This window comes from Phocoena sinus, chromosome 5 (assembly GCF_008692025.1).
Source record: "Phocoena sinus isolate mPhoSin1 chromosome 5, mPhoSin1.pri, whole genome shotgun sequence".
Classification (NCBI taxonomy): Eukaryota; Metazoa; Chordata; class Mammalia; order Artiodactyla; family Phocoenidae; genus Phocoena; species Phocoena sinus.
In genome coordinates this window covers 114565985-114591926 of record NC_045767.1, presented here as the reverse complement: position 1 = coordinate 114591926, position 25942 = coordinate 114565985, and the positions used below count along the sequence as shown (strand labels likewise).

General features: G+C 42.0%; 1 protein-coding gene across 4 annotated transcripts in view; it reads right to left on the bottom strand.

Moving 5' to 3' along the window:
- ZNF827 (zinc finger protein 827) overlaps positions 1-25942 on the bottom strand; it is a 176825-nt gene that overhangs the window by 17840 nt on the left and 133043 nt on the right. For all 4 annotated transcript variants that reach the window (XM_032633168.1, XM_032633169.1, XM_032633167.1 and 1 more), the window contains one exon: positions 408-545. In XM_032633168.1, the coding sequence (XP_032489059.1) occupies positions 408-545 (138 nt within the window). The remainder of the gene's footprint in view (positions 1-407; positions 546-25942) is intronic.

Here is a 25942-nt window from a genome sequence, read left to right as displayed (position 1 = left end):
ATATGTAAATAAAGACAGAGACTGTTTCTCCATCAAGGTGCTCTTTTCCCCTCTGCTTCCACCTACCGCAATGAGATGAATCCAATAAGATGGGGTGCAGCCCCATGCCCTGCACCCTCAAGGTGACAGCAATAAACTCCTTAGAGTTCAGAAATTTTACCTGAACACACCTAAAAATGTGTATCTTTTCTCATCAATCATCCTTGAACTCAACGGATCCTTTCAATACAAATAAAAAACCCTTTCCAGAGCCTTATTTGAACATGCCAGGTAAAATGGCTTGAAAAGGTCCGGATAAAAACATTTCTACCACTTCCTGATTTAATTCTCTTAGAGACACAGCTTCCTGATCATGGAGAAGCTGGTGGTCCAGGGAGGGAAGGCCCGGCAGGGAGACCCTGACTCACCTGTGTGCAGAGACAGATGTCGGGACAATGTCTGCTGTCGGCCAAATACTTTCCCACACACGTCACAGGGAAAAAGCTGGTCGTTGAATTTCCAAGAGGGCAACCCATTTCCTGCCTCGAGGACTATCTTTTCTGTTTCTGGGCCAAAAGAACAAAGCAGCATGAGGAATAAACAAGGCAACGTGAACACATTTCAGTTTAGTCAACATTCAGGACTTAAGCAAAGACTTCCTTCTGAAGAATGTGGCCGGTAAACTGCAAGTATTGATAAGTCCAAGTAACCTCTGGTCTTCACGCTCAGCTCCTGTCTCTAAGAAGGCCATTCTTGAAAGCTGTGGTGGCACATGGATTCCAATTTTAGTCAAGTCTCCCGTGGTTTCTCTCCTTCCTCACTAAAGGTTAGTGGACCTAACCCTCCAGCAGGTTGACAGCTTGGTTTAGCACTGTGCTCAGTATACAGTTGGCACTCCATAAATAGGTGCTGAATGAGTGAATGGTTGAGTTGCATGTTAAAATTCCAGAAATGCAGACTCTCGCCACCAGACAGTAAATCAAGAGGGCCGAAGCTCAGATTCTGATGTAAAAATAGATGGTTCCATCTCTTGAAAGGAAGTACACTTTCACTGCCCTTTATGAAAACAGGCTTTGCCCTATTTTCTGGGTTGTGCAGAATCCTTAATGAGGAACTTAATGTTACACAGACTCAGGGATGACAACTGCATACTGCTGGCTATGGTCTGAATGTGTGTATCCCCTGAATTCATATATTGAGACCCTAGTGCTCAAGGCTGTGGTTTTTAGAGGTCGGGTCTCTGTGAGGTGATTAGGTCATGACGATGGATCCTCATGAGTGGTATTAGTGCCCTTAAAAAAGAAGCCTCATGTGGCTCCCTAGCCCTTTTGCCACATGAGGACACAGCAAGCTGTAGGCAGTTTGTGTCCTGGAAGAGGGCCCTCACCCGACCATGCTGGCACTCTGATCTAGGGCTTCCAGCCTCTAGAACTGGGCAATACATTTTTATTGTTTATAAGCTACCCAGTCTGTGGTATTTTGTTACAGCAGCCTGAACGGACTCAGACACTACTCCACATAAAACTCCCTAATGCAAGAGTACACAACCAGAATTTCCCCCAAAGTCTCATCATATTAGAGAAAATGACGAGAACCACAAGGTCTTCTGTACCTAATTCACAGCCATGAATGACCTAAGTGGGCGTTAATACCTTCTCCTGTCATCTTAAAAAGTTTTTATTTTCTCGTCATCATTCATTGAGTTAACTTTAATTTTCTCACCCTTATTTCTTCTCACTGAACTGTAATGGATTCTACAAACATTCCTTCTACAGTAAGATGAGAGAGATGACAGACTACCAAAAAGAGGGAAGGGGACACTTCCACGAGGACACTTGTCTGGGCCACTAATAGGGCTTTTGGCCTCAAGTTTGAAGAGCAAGACAAATAATTTACTGAGTCAATATCTCGTCCTTTACCTCAGTAAATTCTTGTGAATGTTCCTACAGCACGGTAGTGCTTTATGGAACCGGATACCACATGGAAAGAACTTTTCATAAAAACCAAGCAGATGAAAACATTCAGACCACTGGGCAGAGACAGCAACAGAACAAAGAATTTGATTTCACACAATTTGGTTAAAACTGCTTCCCATATACAAATACAGGCTTCCACCTGGATCTGGGTGAGTCAACTGGATCAATTTTCATCCGAATTCAGGCTTGCCAGATAGTGTGATCTCAGGAAAGAAGTAAATACGAATGTATGTTTGGAACGGGGTGGGGGATTGATGGTGAAATTGCAACAATGTTTGCTGTGAGGCACCTGCCAGCAATCCTAACACCGATAAGGCACATTTATCGATTTACCTGTGTTTGTTAAACGTAGCTTTTTGGGCCTCAGAGAGAAGAGCTAGTCTCCTTATTAGAGTAGGAAATGTGTGACTACAAACCTCTTCAGGGGAAGGGGCAGAATTCTGGGGGAAGGAAGGTGAAAAGGGAGGTACAGGGCTCTGAGATGTGCAGACAGGAGCCACTCTCAGACGACTGCCCTTGAGTCCAAGCCATGGACGTTTCCACCGCATGGCGCAAGAGGGTATTTTAGCAGCTCCTTTGAAGTGTGTAATCAAAACAGTGCTTCAAAGGAGGATGACAGTAATAATTATAAGGAGAGATCAAGAGGGTACAGGGTCTTCCAATACATTCACAACAAGAATGAACTAATTGGGTCACAGACTGAACAAGTAGATGCAATTAAAAAGAAAGACATCTCTTAATAATATTAGTCACACGCTTGAGACATTGAAGCATCATGAAAAGTCCACTTCCCTCCAGTGGCCTAGAAAATGGTTCGAGCCATGAAGGCTGTGCTGCGGGCAAGCAGAAGGCCCACCTGCAGCCGCGGAGGCAGGAGAGGCACCACGGGGGCGGCCAGGCTTGGTCAGCCACACCCCTGGGGCCTGGAGCCCAAGCCTCACCCCGCTTGCTGTCTGCATTTGCTACGGCCGCCTGTTGTCATTTCACACGCAGGAGCAAGGCAACCCGGCCATAGAAGCCTCATCCCAGAACACGACCTTGAAATCACAGCGGGGTGAGGCTGGAGGTGGAGGTGCAGGGGCGAGAGGGGAATTATTACTGTCTAAACAAGTACTAAAGTAAAAGGCCTGCTCTTCTTTTCCTGGAGCTGAAATGGAGCTCAGCAGATGCTACGTTCTCCCACATTTCCTGGAGATGGTGTCAGCCACATGCCATGGGAGGAAAACACAGAATTTTTTGATTCCTCCTGTCTCTGTGTATGTACCACCAAAAGCTGTCCATCTGGTTCCAGAGTGGTATCTGAATGTGATGGACACCCAGCAAGGCCAGGCTTTAGAACGACCACAGCCTGCCTTGTGGAAGCTGGACTGGCCCCACCACCGTGGAGGGCTGCCAGCTGGGACACCGGCTCTCCAGGAAGCATTCTGGAAGACAGCAGCGCACTCTGTCTGCAGCTCTTGAGGATCGAAAGTTGCCAAAAATACTGAAAACTATTTAAATTGTGAACCTATTGATAAATGTTTATAAAAACAGATGCGTAGGCCTGTACTAATCTCTAGGCGTTAGCAATACAGACTAACCCTACATTAAGCAAATCACTGCACGGACAGTGGCGAGTGTCCCCAGGGTGTGCATCTTAAAGCTCAATTCATAGTCACAGGTACTGTTCTCCATCTCCTTCTCGGAGGAACCGAATGAACTGGCCTGGTTACCTCTGCGGTCACATGCTACAGGTTTAACAAAAAGATATCACGATTTGATTTGTGTGTGTGTGGACACTGTGAAAGCTAAAATTGCCATATTTTAATGTAAAGTTTTCCTGTTCTTTGATTTTTGATAAACTTTGGAAACCAAAAAAAAAATAAAACAACAACAAAAAACCACAAAGACCTCAAAGATCTTTCTGGAATCCCACTGCCTTAACTGAGTCATCATCACTCACCAGGACTTGCAAAAGCCTCCTAAAGAGCCTCATGGGTACCATTCCAACAGCCCCTCTCTCAGTTCCAACAGCCCCTCCTCACGGGTTCCAGAATGATCTTTCTGAGGCCCAGATCAGGTTATGTCTCGTCCTGTGTTCTAATGGCTTCCCCAGGCCAAACTCCTGTGCATGGAGCCTGAGGTCCTTCATACTCTGGCTCCAACCATCTCCCCGCTTCAGCTCCCCACTTCGCCTCCCACCATCCAAGGGCTCCGCGGAGTGAGTGACTCACCTTTTCGGGAACAAGCTAGTGCCTTTGGAGATGTCAGTGCTTTTGAACCAACTATGCCCCCCCGCCAGCAGCCACTCCCCACCTTGGCACCTCTTTCTGTACACAAACTCCAGCTCATTTTCAAGCGCTATCTCAGACTGCATCTCCTCGGTAAAGCCTTCCCCAGTTCCCCAGGTAAGGAGTCATTTTCCATTCTCTGTCCCAAAGCACTTTTATGAATACTCTGTTGCACCACTTTACCTGTTATATTATTTTTTTACGTATCTTCTATATTATATGCACTTTTTTTTTTTGCGGTACACGGGCCTCTCACTGTTTTGGCCTCTCCCGTTGCAGAGCACAGGCTCCGGACGTGCAGGCTCAGCGGCCATGGCTCACGGGCCCAGCTGCTCCACGGCATGTGGGATCTTCCCGGACCGGGGCACGAACCCATGTCCCCTGCATCGGCAGGCGGACTCTCAACCACTGTGCCACCAGGGAAGCCCTATATGCATCTTTTTAATACGGAGTACCCAGCAAGTCCAACATGCGGTGGTGCTCAGTAACGATGTTCGCTGGCCTCCTCTCCCTGTTCGAAGGTGACTCATTGAAGGAGGGGGTTCTGCAGGATTTATTTGTACATCCTCGGTATGGGCACAGTGCCTGATACATAGCAGGTGGGTAGTAGATAGTTGCTGAAGAAATGAATGACTGAATGAAAGGATCCAAGTGAGGCAGGGAATAAACATTATTCTTATTTTATAGTGGGAAAGACCGAGCCCTGGAAATACCATTAGTGAAGGCTAATGGCCAATTCAGGGTGAAAAATAAGGCTACTTGCCTTCTGAATGGTGTTTTAACTCAACCCAAGAACGGTGATTTTATGATTTTATTAGTGGAAATATTTGCAGTCCTGAGCCATATCCCCAGAGGTCCTCTGTCCTTACTTCTTCCCAATAACAAGCCATAGGATTATTCTCTTCAAGACAAATTCTGTGGTAGATGCTGTTTTTTGATTAACCCAATTAGTTATTCTCAACTTTCCTTCTCCCCTGTCTATTCCCACTGTACAGGCAGCTGGGGTGGTCATGTGCTAAAATTCTGGCCAGTGAGAAGGCTTTTGCTTTCCTGACAAAGAGAAATGTAGGCTTGGTGTTGGCCCTCTTCTCTCTTTTTCTTGCCTTGATCACAGAGGAAATGCCTGGGATTATGGAAGCCATTTTGTGCATATGAGACCTGAGGATGAAAACCAACCTGCCAAGGATGGAGGAAGGGAAAGATGGGAAAAGTCTGGGTCCTTGATGGCATCTTCCAGTAGATGAAAAAATGGCAGGAATACCGCTCTGGACTTACTTCTTATGCGAGGAAAATAAACCCCTGTTTCTTTCAGCCACTGTTAGTTGGGTTTTCTCTAACTTATGACATTCTTAATTGAAACCCTCCTATGGTTACTCTTGGTCTTGGGACTTTGGAAGTTAGGTCTGGCCTTTGACAAGCTTTATTCCAAAACACCTGCATCCTGTGAAGAACTCTCCATGTTCACTGTCAACAGCAATAAGTTTACAGACATCTGAGCCCATTTCCATCTTAATCGTCTTCTTCTGTTCTGCTCAAAAAACTTAAAACGTTCCTTTTAAACTATTAAGGAATATGCTTTCTAAAACCTTCTGATTGAAGCATAACACATCACAGAAAAATTCACATAACACTAACTCCTTTTCAATCAGTCCAAAGTCACGAAAAATTTTGGAATATAGGTATTATTTTTTTTAATTTGCTCTTCTTGGGCTTCCCTGGTGGCGCAGTGGTTGAGAGTCCGCCTGCCGATGCAGGGGACATGGGTTTGTGCCCCGATCCGGGAAGATCCCACGTGCCGCGGAGCGGCTGGGCCCGTGAGCCATGGCCACTGAGCCTGTGCGTCCGGAGCCTGTGCTCCGCAACGGGAGAGGCCACAACAGTGAGAGGCCCGCGTACCGCAAAAAAAAAAAAAAGAAAAAAAATTGCTCTTCTTCATCTTTATTTCCATATCCTTTAATATTTGTTTCATTATCTTAAAAAGATGCAAATGATTTTCTTCATTTCTTTTATAGCAAAATACTTATTTAATGATTATATATTTTTTATACAGTGTCTCAGAGGATTCTGTCTCCTACAAAGCATTTTATCTCCCTTTATCCTCTTACACTCTGATTCCTGAGATAGCCATAAATTTTTCCCATAAATTCCTCGCTACTTGGTACTATTTCATTAGATGCTTTTCTCTCTACTTTTCCACTCACGGTCTTTGCTTTGAATGCCATTTGGGTCTTTGCCTCTTCCTTAAATACATTTTTGTTTTAAACGAAGTAAATAGGTGTGCAGGAGCAAGCACTTTTTTTTTTTTTTTTTGGCGGTACGCGGGCCTCTCACTGCTGTGGCCTCTCCCGTTGCGGAGCACAGGCTCCGGACGCGCAGGCTCAGCGGCCATGGCTCACGGGCCCAGCCGCTCCGCGGCACATGGGATCTTCCCGGACCGGGGCACGAACCCGTGTCCCCTGCATCGGCAGGCGGACTCTCAACCACTGCGCCACCAGGGAAGCCCCAGGTGCAACCACTTTTATCCCCTACAGTACAGTCAGGAATATGGGAACAGGTCATTTGGAAAGTCACCTCATCTTAGTGGTCCCAATGCAAGGCTCTTAACTCCTCCCCTTTTTGGTGAACTGAGGCCCCTCATTCATAATGGTGAGGCCCAATAGCCAAGAGACAGGATGCCAAACTCCTCCTCTTGTGACCTAGTCATCCAAGGGGAAAGGTCTCATTTCATGCACAGATCCTGGGAAGATGAAACCCATCCATCAAGTATTTCTCCAAAAACTTCCATGAAAGAAACCCATCTGGTACATTTGCGGAGGGAGCTCCATCAAACTCTACGTGACAGAACATAGGATCCAGTAGAGGACTCAGCTTTTTTCTGAATCCAACTCCTTCATTTCCATAAGGATGAAACCGAGGTATAAAATTCCAGGACCTCTTCCCCCTCAGTGCACCCCACAACCTGTACAGGGTTGAATAATAGAATCAAGGTTTCCAGAGTCACTAAGGCTCCCTCCTGCCCCAAACTTTAGTTCAGGGAGGAACCTGAAGGATTGTCTTGTTCAATGTTCTCTTCCTACATATAAGGAAACCGAGACCCAGAGGACTGAATTGATTGCCCAGGTAACCTGGCTAGTGACGCTGGGAGAGGAGACAGCAGACCATGGGTCTCACTGAAGCTCCTCCAAGCCATACGGGATCACTGCCAAAGGTGACCACAAACAAGGAAGGGACTTTTCTTTCTCCTCTTGTGTTTTGGCCCTGAGTTTAATTTCTTGGTTACAAGTGGACATGTGTAGATTTAGCAAAAATTCACAGACACTAGGATTTCTTTCCGTCTCTCTTCTTGAAGGTGTCAGCCTAGAGTATTTCCAGCCACAGAGAAATTAGAAACTGTAATATGTCATGAAGTAGAATAAAGAAGGAACAAGAGGAAGATCAAATGGGAAAATCCTAAAAGCCAAGCCCCTCTGAGGTAAACTAGTTATTACTATAGAAAGTTCCCTTGGGCCTTTCATTGACATTTGGGGAACATTTTTGTTAAACAAACAAAACGAGGGGCAAAGGAAAGGACTTGAATTTGCTTCTTCCGGTTTTGACATCTTTTAGCTCCCTGACTGGTGTATCATCTGGCTTTGTCGCTGTGTTTTGCTGTGTGAGAAGATCCCTGTATCTCCTGCCAAAATAATCCTCTCAAAGAATCATCTCTCAACCTGACTTTGGCAAGAGAAATGTGGAAAGAGAAGGCTTTATTTGGTTAAAGCCATAAGCAAAAGATTGGCCAAAATGTGACCTCAACACATAAATAACTGTCCAGATTGACTAAATCTGCATCAGCTGCTCAATGAGGAAGAGGCTCTGGGGCCACATGGGTTTTCCATTATGACAGATGGTATTTTGAGTCTTTCTTTCTTTCATCATCAAGCCTGGAGAGTTTCGAGGCATATTGCAAATGAACTTCTGAAACCCTCGGCATTTAGAGTCAGTACTCTTCTATAGGGTTAAAACCTATCCAATCATTTCCAGGCAGGGCGTGTGATTTTTCTGGTTAGTCCTTTCCCTGCTGGCTCTATCCTTTGGTTTCAGGGGCTTAAGACAAGCTGCCGCCCTCTGAGGGCTGCTTGTGAGTTAAGGAGTCAGCTGTGGTTTAGGACTCTTTGGGGGTTAATATCTTTGCTCTAGTGTTTGCGGTCTATATCCTTTACAAATTCCTTTTCTTTTTAAGGGTCACTACAACTTAGGGTAATATGGCAGGTCCTAACACAACTCTTAGGTTCCCTATGACCACCTCTCTGCAGGTCTTAGTGCAACCAAATTCCCCTTTAAAGACCATTCCAAACACTCTGCCAAAACATAGGATTTTCTGCTGGTTAAGATGTCAGATCAAGGAACAGCTAAGATAGCAGAATTTAGTAAGAGTCAATCTGTGCTCAATTAAAAATAGTGGGTAGAGATTTTTAGGCATAGAAGAGTTCACAGCCTTGATCTTTTTTGGCCTCATTTCAAACTTTAATGCTTAACATACTTAAGCATTAAAGTCCATGCATAGGTCCAAGAAGTACTTCTCCAAAAATTTTCATGAAATAAATCCATCTGGTAGAATCTGGGAGGGAACTCTATTAAACTCTACTTGACAGAACATTGGATCCAGGAGAGGACTCATGTTTCTTTAACCCTAACTGCTTCCCTTCCATGAAGATGAAACCAAGGCATAAAATTCGAGGACCTCTCTCGCCGCAATGCACCCCACAACTTAAAACTTACACAGGGTTCAGTTCACAGAGTCAAGGTCTCCAGAGTAACTACATCTCCATCCTGCCCCAAATCTCACTTCAGGGAGGAACCCTAACAATTATCTTGTTCAATGGTCTCTTCTTTTTTTTTTTTTTTTTTTTTTTTTTTTTTGCGGTACGTGGGTCTCTCACTGTTGTGGCCTCTCCCGCTGCGGAGCACAGGCTCCGGACGCGCAGGCTCAGCGGCCATGGCTCACGGGCCTAGCCGCTCCGCGGCATGTGGGATCTTCCCGGATCGGGGCACGAACCCGTGTCCCCTGCATCGGCAGGCGGACTCTCAACCACTGCGCCACCAGGGAAGCCCCAATGGTCTCTTCTTATTCAATACGTATAAGGAAACCAAGGTCCAGAGAATGGAAGTAACTACCCCACAGTCTCACTCAAGCTCCTCTCAACCACAAGACTTATGCCAACGTCTACAACCAACACGGGTTTGTGGAACTGGTTATTAGTAAACATCCTGGGATCAACTTAGAAAAGTCTTATGGCATTTTTTGCATAATTCTGGGCAAGAGTTAGCCTCAAAGAATCCTTACTAATGGGCTTTTAATTTGGTAAAGAACCGTAAGTGTTTTCTACACCTGCTTTTATTCATTTAAAATCAATAGAAGAAAACAGAACCTGGATTCCTCTGGTAATGGAAAATGGCTAGGACTTGGTACCCCTAATTCCAGTGAGGCTGATCACATGAGCATCTTAGGGAACTTCTCTAAGCATCCAAACAGAGAGCGTCACTGGCAGAATTTAGCCAACAGATGTCTGTCATCTCTGTAGAACTTCAACTTAACAAGAAATCCATTGGGAACTTGGATGCTGCTTCTATATTTTCCCTCTACTTGTGCTTCCAAGATCAGTGGACCTTCAATAAATGCTTACTGAATAAACGAGACAGTCACATCACCAAGATCATGATTGGTGAACTAAATGGCAACCAAATTTTACATTGCAACAGGGAAGCAAACTGACAATATTGATTCAGGAGTGACATCTACAGGGCTTTGGTTATTATCTTGCCACTTACATACACCAGTAACCACTTCTCTTCTTAATGATGATGGTAAGATTTAAAGTCTTAGCAAATGCCCTCAGAATGTCCCAATGTTGAGAACGTTTATAAATCTTTGTTAGAAAACCATTAGGCCTGGGAGCTGTGTCATTCTTATGTCTTTGTGGCAGACACTGCTGACTACTTACTCAATATCCAACAGAGCGACAACTTTTTTCTTTAGGGTAGCACTGTGCCTTGTTAAAAATCATGCACTTCCCTTCACAACTTCCACTGCTGTTAGGGCCTTACCCTGAAACATAGTTCTGGCCAATGAGATTCACCCCATTTGGGCAGCATATCTCCATTATGCAAAACAATATCAGAGTTTCCTAAACGTATATTAAGGATTTAAGTTTAATTAGGTCCCATTTGTTTATTTTTGTTTTAATTTTCATTATTCTAGGAGGTGGGTCAAAAAAGATGTTTCTGTGATTTATGTCAAAGAGTGCTCAGCCTATGTTTTCCTCTAAGAGTTTTATAGTGTCTGGTCTTACATTTAGATCTTTAATCCATTTTTAATTTATTTTTGTGCATGGTGTTAGGGGGTGTTCTAATTTCATTCTTTTAAATGTAGTTGTCCAGTTTTCCCCAGCGTCACTTATTGAAGAGGCTATCTTTGCTCCATTGTATATTCTGGCCTCCTTTGTCATACATTAGGTGACCATAGGTGTGTGGGTTTATCTCTGGGCTTTCTATCCTGTTCCACTGATCTATATTTATGTTTTTGTGCCAGTACCATACTTTCTGGATTACTGTAGATTTGTAGTATAGTCTGAAGTCAGGGAGGCCTGGTTCCTCCAGCTCCTTTTTTTTTTGTTGTTCCTCAAGATTGCTTTTGCTATTTGAGGTCTTTTGTGTTTCCATACAAACTGTAACATTTTTTGTTCTAGTTCTGTGAAAAATGCCACTGGTAATTTGATACAGATTGCACTGAATCTGTAGATTGCTTTGGGTAGTATAGTCATTTTCACAATATTGATTCTTCCAATCCAAGTACATAGTATATCTCTCCACCTGTTTGTGTCATCTTTGATTTCTTTCATCAGTATCTTATAGTCTTCTGCCTCCTTAGGTAGGTTTATTCCTAGATATTTTATACTTTTTGTTGCAGTGGTAAATGGGATTGTTTCCTTAATTTCTCTTTCTGATCTTTCACTGTTAGTGTATAGGAATGCAAGAGATTTCTGTGTATTAGTATTGTATCCTGCAACTTTACCAAATTCATCAATTAGCTCTAGTAGTTTTCTGGTGGCATCTTTAGGATTTTCTATGTATAGCATCATGTCATCTGAAAACAGTGACAGTTTTACTTCTTCTTTGCCAATTCGGATTCCATTTAGACAACCCTGAGAATGGGAGAAAATATTTGCAAACGAAGCAACTGACAAAGGATTAATCTCCAAAATATACAAGCAGCTCATACAGCTCAATATCAGAAAAACAAACAAACCAATCAAAAAATGGGCAGAAGACATAAATAGACATTTCTCCAAAGAAGACATACAGATGGCCAACAAACACATGAAAGAATGCTCAACATCACTAATCATTAGAGAAATGCTAATCAAAACCACAATGAGATACCATCTCACACTGGTCAGAATGGCCATCATCAAAAATTCTACAAACAATAAATTCTGGAGAGGGTGTGGAGAAAAGGGAACCCTCTTGCACTGTTGGTGGGAATGTAAATTGATACAGCCACTATGGAGAACAGTATGGCGGTTCCTTAAAAAACTAAAAATAGAACTACCATATGACCCAGCAATCCCACTACTGGTCATATACCCTGAGAAAACCATAATTCAAAAAAACACATGCACCCCAATGTTCATTGCAGTACTATTTACAATAGCCAGGACATGGAAGCAACCTAAATGCCCACTGACAGACGAATGGATAAAGAAGATGTGGTACATATATACAATGGAATATTACTCAGCCATAGAAAGGAATGAAATTGGGTCATTTGTAGAGACATGGATGGACCTAGGGAGTGTCATACAGACTGAACTAAGTCAGAAAGAGAAAAGCAAGTATCGTATAATAACGCATATATGTGGAATCTAGAAAAATGGTATAGATGATTTTATTTGCAAAGCAGAAATAGAGACAAAGACATAGAGAACAAATGTATGGATACCAAGGGGGAAAGGGCTGGGGAGGGAGGAACTGGGAGACTGGGATTGACACATATACATTATTGATACTATATATAAAATAGTCAACTGATGAGAACATACTGTATAGCACAGGGAACTCTACCTAATGCACTGTGGTGACCTAAATGGGAGGGACGTTCAGAAGGGAGGGGATATCTGTATGTGTATGGCTGATTCATTTTGTTGTGCAGTGGAGGCTAACACAACATTGTAAAGCAACCATACGCCAATAAAAATTAATTTTAAAAAGTATATTAAGGAGATAATGCATAATTAAAACCATAGGCTACAGGTACAGAGGATTTACCATTGTGCCAGGCACTCTATTATGATGTACACATATTATATTGAAACGTATAACGGCACTATGGTTAGATACTACTGTTACCATTTCCATTTTACAAAAAAAGACATATCAGGCTCAGGGAGGCTGAACAATGAATTCAAGGTCACGCAACTGATAAGTGACAGTCTATCCCAAACCCAGGGCTGACTCCAAAGCCCAAACCCTTAACCATTCGTTACATGATACTACCGTACAAGATCAAAGAAGAAAATCCAAGGGTTCTGATTTATCTCACCAAAGACAAATTTATCTGCTACAATCTCGATTTGTTCCAATTTAAATTTTCCTATATTCACCAGCCATGAAGAAGAAGCATCCGTGATTGCACAAATTTAAAGGAGGCTTTACTGGGGCGACCCAAATGCCTACCCCAGGACCTAGATGGAGAGAGAATGGTGGAACTCGGAGCCCGCCAACTCCCTTCTCTTGCCTGGTTCCTCTCGGGTCTCCTCCTAGGTCTTTACTGCTGATGGGTTGCTGGATATCAAAAATCTGAGCACCAGTTATTTTAATTAAATTTTAATTAAATCCTTTCAGGTCAGCTTTCATTGGTCCTAGAATAAGCCCCTCTAATGACTGTTCTTTCAACTTTTCCCAGCGAAGTAAAAGAACAGGCATTCAAGTGTGGAGCTACCCCATGACTGTATTAGGTGATGGTGAATCTTTAAATCAAAAAAATTTAAATCAAAAATCTTTAAATCAAAAATATAAAAAAATTAAATATAAAAAATTTAAATCAAAAATCTTTAAATCAAAAAAATTTTCTTCTACAAATTATTATAAAGTATGGGCACATATGAAAACACCTTGAGGGAAAACACTACCACTCCTTGGGCAAATGAGAGAATTCACTCTTTTTCCCCTTGTAAATTGCTGAACTCGGTGCTCCATATTTATTTATTGAATAAAGGAGGGGATGAATAAACTAAAAGCAAATCACCATTGTTAAAAAATTTAAACTTTATAAAATATTCTAGACTGTGAAAATTCAGACCTTCTAAACTAACTTCTGAAATACTAAAAATGTTGATGTTCATTTACTTCTAATATTATATGATGTGCTATGCACCACACCTATAGAGTATTTTTAAAATATTTAACATGTTTCTTTTAAAATTCAAGTCACAGTCATTTCCAAATATTATTCAAGTAAGCCCCTAGGGATTCTGTAGTTCCCTTCACTGAACTGGAATCCGCTGGTATTCTCAATTATTCTAGTTCTCTTTTCTTATGGACAAGCCTTGATCATATCATCCATTCCTTTAAAGATTTCTAAATTTCCTTAAAGCCCTTATCAGCTCCCAGACACTGCAGTATTCTTGAGTGACTACATCCAGTTTCAAATTTTCAGTCTTCTCTCTCTGTTTCCTAATCTATTGAATTCTGTATTAACAGAAAATATAACTCTTCCAGTTTGCCTTTCTCTTGACCTTGGGTTTTAGCACATTATAAAATTTGCAGTAGTTGATGGTAGATTTAACATTTGAAGGCAACACAAATATTTTTCTCCTGGACCCAGAAATACTATCTATTTGATTAAGCTGAGCTGTATGTTTTTATATGGTGAAGATTTCTGCTTGTTGGTTTCTTTAAATTATTTTTCCCCAGGTAGGGCACGCCAACATGGGTTTGGGACATACCTTGTTAATATTTTCGTATGAAAGTGTGTCTGAATGATTGGCAACACTGATAATTTGTTAACAGTAATAAGTAACACAGCTGGCAAACATTTTATTTTTAAAATAAATAAAACAGGCCATCTCCACAATAATATTATTGCCAATTATTTGAATATCCACGTACTTTCTTTAATGGGGGAGAAACCTGTGGATTTAGATGTAGCTGAAAGAGGAATTATACATACAACCAGTTAAGATTTACTTAGCACTTATGTTGTTCTAGGCACCGTGGCTAAGTCCTTTACTTATATTATATCATTTAATCCTCAAAGCAGTACATTAAGGTTGGTCTCACTGTTATCCTTATTGTACCGATGAGAAAAATCAATGCTCAAGACGCTTAAGGAATCAGCCTGTTCTCACACAGCTGGTAAGAGGTGGAGCTGAGATCTGAACCCAGGATCCCCAACCTGGAAGAATATGTACACTGGCTTTCCTCATACTGCACGTAACACTCGGTGTGTCCATGGGATGCGTCACCCCTCTTTTGTGAAGGATCTTTAATCTCTGTGTCAAAGAAGAAAAAGGCTGATAGCGGATTTTGGAGTGGGTCCTAAGGAGGCCAAAGTTGTGTGTTTAATTTTTCTCTTTCCTAGATGGCAAGTGTCGCTGCATTTTATGGTTTCAGATGGAAGTACAACCTTATCAGCTGCCTTAAACACACATGTCCCTGTTAAAGAACAGAAGGTAGCTACAGCATGGAAGGTTTAACGTAAGTTTAATCCTACTCCAAACACATATCCTATGGACAAGGAGTCTGAAGAACTGAACTTGAATATGAAAGTTAAGGCATTACTATTATCAATATAACTAAATGAAAACTCGAAACCACTTCTATTTAATCATTTAAGGTTAGAGCAAATAGAGGATTTTCAGCTTACAAACCCAAAATGCAAATATCCAGTAGCCTAAGGATATGTTAAGGAACAGAAAATACTCAGTGATGCAACTCCAAAGTAGCTGGGTGAGAGGAGGAGAAATCTAAAAAAAAAAGATGTTTTCCTTCCATTTCAATTTTCAAACTGAAAAGGAAATCAAATAAATTAAATACAAAAATATCAGTGCAATATTTTGGTTACAAATCAAAATAGAGAAAGATCAAATAATAAATTTGGAAGTGTGGAGGCACAATCTTAGTCCATAGTGGAAATGCAATATATTTTAACTATATGTCCTGTATCACTGAAGGTTGTGTGTATGTATCTTTCTCATATATTCTGACTTGGTCATCATTTTTTTTTTTTTTTTTTTTTTTTTTTATGCGTTACGCGGGCCTCTCACTGTTGTGGCCTCTCCCGTTGCGGAGGACAGGCTCCGGACGCGCAGGCCCAGCGGCCATGGCTCACGGGCCCAGCCGCTCCGCGGCATGTGGGATCCTCCCAGACCGGGGCACGAACCCGTGTCCCCTGCATCGGCAGGCGGACTCTCAACCACTGCGCCACCAGGGAAGCCCTGTCATCATTTTTTTTAATTCTTTAATTTAATTTTTTTAATTTGGTCGTGCCACACGACATGTGGGATCTTAGTTCCCCGACCAGGGCTCGAACTTGTGCCCCCTGCATCGGAAGCATGGAGTCTTAATCACTGAACCTCCGGGGAAGTCCCTGACTTGGTCATCTTTGAAAGCATCTCTTCCTAGCTTCTTGTTTTACATAGATCTTAAATATAATAGACAATCAATAAATGTTGGTTGATTTGATTAAAATTTCACTAATTATAGGCAAAGGAGAGAAAAGCATTGATGCACGATATATGTAAATTAATGGAAACCACTTGCAAATAGATAAGGCTGAGAAGTCCTAGCCTGTCCCATGTTGCACCACTGTCTACCCCATAACAGAAAGTTACTACCTCAAACTATGATGATGGAGGTTCAACTTTCTTTGGAGACTTCACCTCAGAAGAATCTTGGCCTCACCTTCTGTGAACCAGGGAGAACTGGGAGAAGGCTTCTATTACTGCTTCTAATTTATAGAGAACCTGAGGTGTGGGCCAGCTAATTGCCTGCCTGGAGTCATACAGTAAAATCCAGATTGGGAGTGAACCAGTCTTAGCTCAGTGCTCTCCTCACCTCCTCCCGCTGCCTCCCCACAGGCTGAAGTTCAGGGGCTTGATCACACTACCTACCAATGGCTTTGCATAACTAATCAGTCTTCAACCCATACACTGTCCTGCAGAACACGCACTACAGTGGAGAACAGACGTCACCATGATAATCTCATTTTCCGTTTCCCAGTTTTGGCATACACACATCTGTAACCTTAACGTTGCATGAACAAAGATTCTTACATTTAATCTTAATATGGGAACTCCCAAATGCTCCTCCCATCGGAATGCCGCCATATTCTGATTTCAACAGTGTTCGAGCGTATGATTTGCCTCAAGGTCCTGTCGGTGTTGTCTGAGATGAAAATGTGGTCACAGTCTAATCTCACAGGACATAATGTCAGGGGAAACTCCTAGAGATCTACATTTCTCATTTAAAAAGCGTACACATACCCAAAACCCATAAGGGCCAATGGGAAAGCTCTTTACCTGTCAAGACCCAATTCACAGAACTATTTCTACTGTTAGGGAAACCAGTAATATCTCCAGGAGAACAGAGCACTGAAACACGTCAAATCCCAAATACTGGTCTGGCGGGTAACCATGGGTAAAAAGCGAGTTTCCAAAGGCTTTCAAATGGAACGGCACACCTCTTTCCTCTTCCAAAGTAAAGGTTTAGCCAAAACGGCAAACTCTGATACCTAGACTAAGCCTACTAACCATCCGTGCGTGTCAAATGATGTCAGAATCACTGCTTATGGGGAGTGACTGCGTCTGCTTCTCTCTCTCTGTGTTACTTATAGATAATATAACCATATTACTTAGGCACCAGGATAATCAGAAGTATGCCCTTTTAACCCAATCATTTTTGCCCTAATTGATGGACTGTGGAAGAGCTAAATCTGATTTGACTAGGTTCATGTGGGGGGGGCAATGGGAACGATTGAAAGAAGGGAAGTGGAGCAACTGTCATTCTTCTGAAATTCTTTGCTCTATCTGCTCAGCTAGAGTAGGGTGTCTTACACCACTGACTCCTCAACTAAGGCTTCTAATTCCCCGTCAGTGTAATTTGGAGCCAGTCAGCTAACAAAGCATATAAAAATATGTAAAAGAGAATTGGTTGTTGATTCTGGGCACCCACATATTTGGCCCACATGCTTAAATGATCATGTCTCTATGTGGAGATAAAATGGCCTGTTGAATGCGGTAATAAGCTCCAGTGTGAACCACCCTTTGGGGCCTCAGTGTCTACCCTGTCAAAAGGATCCTCTATATCCAATGTCCTCTTTATCTTGTTAAACCAAGAAGGATGTAACCACTGGATTCCACAGGGTAGAAAAACTTGCCATTTGCAACCATGCAGGGAAGAGACTCTTAACTTCGTTTCCCTACTTCAATTATCAGCTTGAAAGGAGGTTCTTTATCCTTTCAAGTGGAGGGCTGTTCAAGAATAAATGTTCCAAAAATAAATATGGATACACGCAGATATACAGATACATTTTCACTTGTCTGTGCATACAGTATCTCTGGAGGGATGCCCATGGAACTGGTAACACTGGTTGAGTGGCGGAGAAGGGGGAAGGAGGAGGAGAAGAGGGAGAGGGCAGGAGCAGGGAGTAGTGAAGTGGTGGTGGGGAGAAGGGTGGGGGGATACCTTATTTCATCAGTGGCAAATCGAATTTCTAACCAACTGTGAACATTTTTTTTTTTTTTGTGGTACTCAGACCTCTCACTGTTGTGGTCTCTCCCGTTGTGGAGCACAGGCTCTGGACACGCAGGCTCAGCGGCCATGGCTCACGGGCCCAGCCGCTCCGCGGCATGTGGGATCTTCCCGGACCAGGACACGAACCTGTGTCCCCTGCATCGGCAGGCTGACTCCCAACCACTGCGCCACCAGGGAAGCCCCAACTGTGAACATTTAATATCATGTCTCCGTTTACCCTCCTAACACCTGGGCAGGAAATATGGTGGCAGCACCAATAATAAAATTTGCTACTGAGAGCTAACAATGCATCAGGTGCTCTGTAAAGTACCTGAAGTTAATTACACCATTGGCTCCTCCCAACAGCCTCTGTGGTAGGTTCTGTCCCCTTTTCACAGATACTGAACCAAACCACGCATTCTGGGGGGTGTCCTCCCAAGTCAGAGCAAGGTCAAAAGGCAGGAACCGTGTAGTGTTTTATCAAGAATTTTGGTCTCTTAGGGGCAGTGACCCTGAGTCACACAATTCTGGGACCACATTTGCAACAATTATTAATCAATGGAATCCTTATATAATATCTCAAAACAAAAACCAAATGTCTTGAAGAGTATCCCGCAAACAAACCATATCTGGCTCAAGCCACGGTGTGCTGGATACGATCTCTGTACTGGATAACAGAGACCCTATAGGACAAAGTACAGATCTTGCTTTAAAAGGTAAACTCTTTGCCTTTAGGTAAAATTATTGTGGAAAGCTTCACATTTGACCTTTACAGACACTCCGTCTACTGCTTTGATATAATAATAGCCAGAGGATTATCTTTTTATCAAGTTACAACTGTTCACCTAGTGACTCACATGAGTCTATGCTTCGTTCCAGTTGGCCAAGGAGAGGTTTGTGAAGTCCTTGAACTTTAAGAGATTCACAGCGGCTACCCCTGCCCCAAAATGCTGCATCACAGGAAAAGTTCTTTGTCCCCTTTTTCTCTGGAGCTTGTTCACCAGTAAGGCTATTAGCCCTCATTCTCCCGTGTTCCTTCTATGCCTTTCTGTTTCCTGTATTCATTTATTTGAAAAAGAAAGAGAAAAGGAGTGGAATCTTTCTGTGTGGAGGAACCTGCACTCTAGGGCTTGCTTCCTTAAGTCCTGAATAATTTTTTAAAGCGTTATACTGTAATATGCTGAGTTTTAAGAGACCAAAACTTCTATGGCAGAAATGGAAATGATTTATTCTGGAAATCGTCATTGTATTTTTTTTTTTTTTTTAGGGTTGGGCATCACTAGCTGTTGTATATTCACATTGTTAAACCCACATGCCCTCTTGAGTGCTTAAAGTTTTAGCCTGCCTAGTAAATATTTTGATACAGGTCAGTCTAAATAACTTCCATTTCAGACTTCCCTGGTGGCACAGTGGTTAAGAATCTACCTGCCAATGCAGGGGACACGGGTTGGAGCCCTGGTCCGGGAAGATCCCACATGCTGTGGAGCAACTAAGCCCGTGCACCACAGCTACTGAGCCTGCACTCTAGAGCCCACGAGCCACAACTACTGAGCCCAAGCACCTAGAGCCTGTGCTCTGCAACAAGAGAAGCCACCGCAATGAGAAGCCCGCACACCGCAATGAAGAGTAGCCCCCGCTCACTGCAACTAGAGAAAGCCCCTGTGCAGCAACAAAGACCCAATTCAGCCAAAAAACAAACAAACTGAAAAACCTTAAAAAATAAATAACTTCCATTTCCATGTGATTGGGTGAAATTGTTTTCTTTACCATTTTCTGTTGATAAAATAATAAGAATTGCTATAATGAGTCACCATCATTCTTCCTCACTGAATTTAAGAGTAAATGGATATAGAATCATCCATTAAATTTTATGTTGTAAGGACCAAAGGGACTTTGAGAAGAAAATCAAGACAAATGTTTGTGTACTGGAGTATGGCTGCCCCCACTAACTTTATATTCACATCAGAGTATGTTATAGCCTATAGAAAATACACCCTGCATTCCATAAACAATATACATGATTTGCATTTCTATTACTTCATATAGAGGTAAAATACTAATCTGCTTTCAAAATTTATACTAGTAAAAAGTAGGAAATGACCTAACAAAGAACATGTGTGTCATAGGGGCCAAACTATATTATCACCCGCAGAGGATTTTCTCTAATACACACACAGATATGTATGTACATTCATCAGCTTTAAAAATGTCCTAACCTTAATTTTAGTGATCTGCTCAGAATTCAGGGACGGATATCTACTGTATGATGTTGACACATGAAATACTGTAGAAAGCATGATAATTACTGCCATTTGTAGATCTTCTGAGTTGCAATGTTTTTGCTGTGAGTTTGTGAATTCCTTTACTGAAAAGAATTACCTCGAGTTTAATGAAATTGATCGGATCAAAGCAGAAATCTCTGACATCTGCAGAGAAATCCACAGGTAGTTGACAAAGCTGCAGAACATTAGTTGTCTACTCTGAATTTCTAGCTTGTCCACCGATGTGACACCGATGTAAATTGCTGGCAGTCTACTAGCTCGTGAGCTGGCTCAAGCCCACATCAATCCCGGTCAGCTTTATTTTCATCCCAAATCAAATCCCACGTTTTGATAACTTTATTGGGGGTGGGAGCTACGACTCAAAATTAGGTCAAAGCAACAAATCTGTATTAGGATTTTAAAACCAAATGAAATTGACAGACATGTACGTGTTTACTAAGTTAAGGTTCAAATCAGCAGATAGGAAATCAGCCAGTCGGGCGCAGGGATCCACCACAATGATAACAATGTGTAGAAATCTTAGTAGGTCACTCTGATGGGCACTGGTCTGAGTGCCTTATGTGTATGACTTCACTAAATCTCACCCCAAGCCTGTGAGTTAGGTATTATTACCATCAACAATTTACAGAGGAGGAAATCCAGGCACAAAGAGTGGAAGGAAGCTTGCTAAAATCGACTCAGCTGGCAAGTGGCGGAGCTAAGATTTGAACGGTGGCAGTTCAGCTCCCGAGCTAGTACTGCCCTACGTGTGATTGAGGATTGATGCAACAGAGTGAAATAACGAGCCATTGTAGACATCATCACAGTCTGTGCCCTCTATCCTGACCAAAGGCCAACTGGAATCATTAAGCAGTCTTTGGGTTCCTTGACCTTGAATTAACCGAAGACAAGATATCTGAAGCAGAGGCTGCTAGCTGTCTTCCCACATGCATGCTTTTCTTCTTCCTTTAATAAAGGAACCCCTGAGGTTTTGCTGGGCACATGTCTGCCCAACAAAAAAACTTTCTCAGTCTCCCTAACAGCTACATGTAGCCATGTGACTAAGTTCTAGACAATGAGATGAGCAGAAGTGAGGTGCACTACCTCTAGGTCATGACCTTAAAAGGAGGGCCATGCCCTTGACTTTCCTCTTGCCTTCCTGCTGTTGAGGATGTGGGCATGATGGTGGGAGATGGAGCCGCCATCCTAGGTGGTGAAATGGAAGCTATATACCAAGGTTGGCAGAACAAGACAGAAGGAACCTGGCCACCCTGGGGCCACAATAACAGCCCCAGATCGCTCACACTCCGGCTGACATATCAGAGAGAAATAAACTTCTACCTTATTTAAGCCACTGTTCCTTTGGCCTTTTTTACAGCCATCAAAACTTCATCCTAACTGATACATGTAATTTTTTTTATCATTTAAAGTAGGCTCAGGTACTTCACAGGGGATAGGACTCCCGTTCCATAATGCATATCCTCCATTTCCTGAGATTTTAAGAACTCATGAGCAAGGTTGTGTTCACGTTTGATGCTTGTTTTTCAGGCCACTGTTATAATGAAAGAGTGTCACCATTGCCCAGTTGTCTATTGTGAAACAAGTGCAAGTGTTAATAGAGCTATTAAACAACAAAACCCTAGCTTAGAAACTTGAAAAATTTCCAGAAGTCTGTGTTTATACACAGTTGAAGCAATGCCACTTAATTTGTATATCTGGTCTATGACTTCAACATGCCCTTTAGGTACACACCCGCCAACAGCTAAGGTGGGGTTTCTCAACCTCAGCTCTACTGACATCTGGCCCAGATAATACTTCGTTGTTGGGCCTGTTCTGTGCATTGCAGGATACTTGGTAGCATCCCTGGCTTCTAGATAATAGGTGCTAGTAGTACCTGCCCCCTGGTCATGGCAATTAAAAATATCACCAGGCACTGCTAAATGTCTCCTGCGGGGGACAAATCAACCCCAGTTGAGAACCATAGATCTCATCCAGCCTAGGTTGCAGATTTTGAGAAAGCAGACTAGGACTTTAAATTCTAGCTGGGACACAGACAGGTAGGTCCTTAATATACCTTCAGTGGTAGTGGTACCCTGGTGATTACCAGGGGCAAGGAGCACGAGCTGATTCTTAAGTTTTGAATTAAGAAGTTCACTGAGCTTTCGAGAAGAAAATTCACAAGGCAGTAAAAAAAGTCATAGGCATAATTCCAATCACATTTAACTATTAGTCCAACTTGCTCTATCCAAGGTTAAGATGGAAATAATTGTCTATGTGAAGTAAAAAAAAAAAAAAAAAAATCCTCCATGTCTGAATGGGATCCTTTTGTAGAAACTCTAATGACAGAAGAAAATTTGACCCTTTCAGAATGGAGAACATTGCCCTATTAAACTTCCAATTCCTTTAGCCTTTCTATGTTGCTGGCACCATATTTTTCAGACATTTGGACACTGAATACGTGTAATAAGTGAGAATTATTTGCGGGTATCTTCAAATATGTAAGCCTTTTTAGCCCTGCCAGTCAAGTTCTTCTACCTTAATAGCCTTCACAATACTTCACATACATATAGATCTATTTTTTATTTTATTTTTCATTGGAGTAGAGTTGCTTTACAATGTTGTGTTAGTTTCAGGTGTACAGCCAAGTGCTTCAGTTATCCATATATGTATCTATTCTTTTTCAGGTTTTTTTCCCTTATAGGTTATTACAAAATATTGAGTATAGTTCCCTGCGTTACACAGCAGGTGACAAATAGAAACTTTTCTATGTTCCACGGAATAAGCTCATTCCAAGCAAATAATATCTTCAAAATCTCTTTCCTATTAGAGAGAGTGAGGAGGAAGTGTACTGTAAAAAGATACGTCAGGCCCGTCACCTGTCCTGAGACGGGGCTTCGGGGGTGAGGTGAGGAAAAGGCTGTCACCTTACATTTCTTTCAGATCACTGCACTCATTAGGAAGGTCCCCAGCACCTTTGGCATAACTAATGATTGTCAGGGCGTGGGAAGCCAGTCAACTTGATGTTCATTATCATCAACAGAGCAGAAGTAATACCCCAAGGGTGGGATGAAATTTCATTGTTTTAATTGAGAGAATTCTCTCTTTGCTGATTCCTGGAGTGGGTGGAATCCAAGACATATCTTTTTCTCCCTTTCAATACACATGCTTTAAAAAGCTTAGCTGATTACTGTAATCCATCATTTCCAGCAACCGAAAAACTCCATTATTTCAATCTGAACCTTTTATCATTCATGGGGGAGGCGGAGGAGTTGGGGGAAGGCAGGAAGGGTGATCTGCTATTCATAGGAAATTATTTTTAAAAATGGGAACTAAAGGCAACATGCTGCGGAGAGGGGGTCATTCAGCCCCTGTCTAACACACTGAATAAGAATCAAGGATGGACACTGTCATAGCTACTTATATGCAAGAAGGTGCAAAACCAAAGACTGGTTTCAGATACTAAGGACTAGATTCAATTAATGGCTAAATGCAGAATTCAAAATTTTTCTTCTATCCTTTTCCTCCCACTTAAGTTCACTTTGCCATTATTTTAAAATTTTGAAAAGCAATCTAGAGACATTTGTTATTCAACGAGATTCACTCACATGCAAAACATCATTACTTTCCAGGTCCTACTGAGATACAAAGACCAATAGTACCAGACCACTCTGGGAAAGGTTTGGTTCCTCTTCTGTTTTGTTTGTTTTTAGTGCAGTGGGGCACAGCTTCAAAGGTCTGGTTCAGGAGTGATCCAATCATCTCAATAGGATGGGAGTTTGGATCCGCAAACTGTTTGGCACAAAACAGCCTGTTGAGTCAAGACCAAAGGAGTCCAGTGGTTAAGAATCAGCCTTGCAATGCAGAGGACGCTGGTTCGATCCCTGGTCGGGGAACTAAGATCCCATGTGCCGCGGGGCAGCTGAGCCCGTGTGTCACAACTAGAGAGAAGCCTACGCACGGCAACAGAGAGCTCACGTGCCTCAACTAAGACCCAAGGCAGCCAAAAAAAAAAAAAAAGACTAAAGGAGTTGGCACCTAGTTGGTCCTTCTTGACTTTGCCAGAAGGGAACTCAAAGGAGGAGAACACTCCCGTTATCCTTATGGGTTAGCCCAGTGATGATAAAATTGCTGAGTGTGACCCACCAGCAGATCATGAAATGAACTGGGCTCAACCAGCACTTTTTTAAAAAAAAAAAAAGGTGAAATAAAATAGGATAGACTAGAAAATACCAGACATGGTACGTGGTGAAGATTGTGTCATTTACCTATCTTAATCGATCAACCAACCTATCTCTATATATTTTACACTGTCATTTAACACACACATATACATACATGTTTGTAAACACATGAAACTTACTCTGGGTTTTTGTCCAAAAGTTTGAAGGCCGCCAACTCAGTACACGTTTCCACCTATTTTGTTATGATCAAGCATTTTAAGAGTCCAAGTCTATTAAAACCAATACATAACATAGCTGCACATATCTTTTTCCTTGTGCATATTTAAAATTCTTTCTTTAAAAATCTCTTTAATCCCATCAACCTGAGCAATTGGAAAACAAACCAAAAAGAGTCCAAGCTGGTTACCACCTTCAAGAGGATAAGATAATCACTTCTTTGCTAGCGGTGTACTGGGATCACTCTCATTCTTCAATTGCACAAATAAAGGTAGTCGTGTTGGAATTCAGCTGTTTGCAAAAAGGATTTAGAAAGCGGCAAGGATCTAATCTGAGAAGAGTTGATAGCATCACCTTGAGAATGTCAACCACACAATCTGACCTATGAGACTTCTCTGTCCTCCTTCCGAGTAGAGAGAAGTTTTTCCAGTTGATCAAAGGAATCCTTATGAATCAGTGTATATGACTCCCCAAGACTCCAAGACTGTAATAGAGACAGCAATATCATTTAGCTTGAGCCAGTAATGATTTCCCAAAGGTCTAGCTGCAGGTTTATCCCAGCTCCCCAGTAAAATGAAAATGACTTAAATGTATTCAGTGCGCTAAGCACACAGGAACATCCTGGTTGGGTTATTGATGCACACACGCAAAAATCCAGTTTCTCAAAATGGATGCAGTTTTTCTCAAATTCATTTCCCTTTGTTATTACTTGTTCTAACATATGGTGTGCTACCCTGAAAAGGGGCCACCATTGCTAGGGAACAATGAGTCAATTAAGAACTTTCTAACTATGAAATCTCTTAAGTGGACATTTCTATTTAAAAGAGCAAAGCCCTTAAGTCAGACGGAGAAAGACAAATATGGTATGATATCACTTATATGTAGAATCTAAAGAATGCAACAAACAGTGAATATAACAAAAAAGAAGCAGACTCACAGACATAGAGAACAAACTAGTGGTTGCCAGTGTGTGTGTGGAGGGGCAACATAAGAGTGGAAATTAAGAGGTACCAACTACTAAGTATAAAATAAGCTATAAGGATGTACTGTACAACATGGGGAATATAGCCAATATTTTATAGCTATAAATGGAGTATAACCTTTAAAGATTGTGGATCACTGTACTGTACACCTGTAACTTACATAATATTGTACAGCAACTATATTTCAATAAAAAAACAATGCTTTAAAAAAGTAAAGTAGCAAAGCCCTTTTAGAGATTTTGACCAGTTTCTTCCCACACGCCAAAAGAAAATGAACACACACACACTCATGAGTGTAAACAG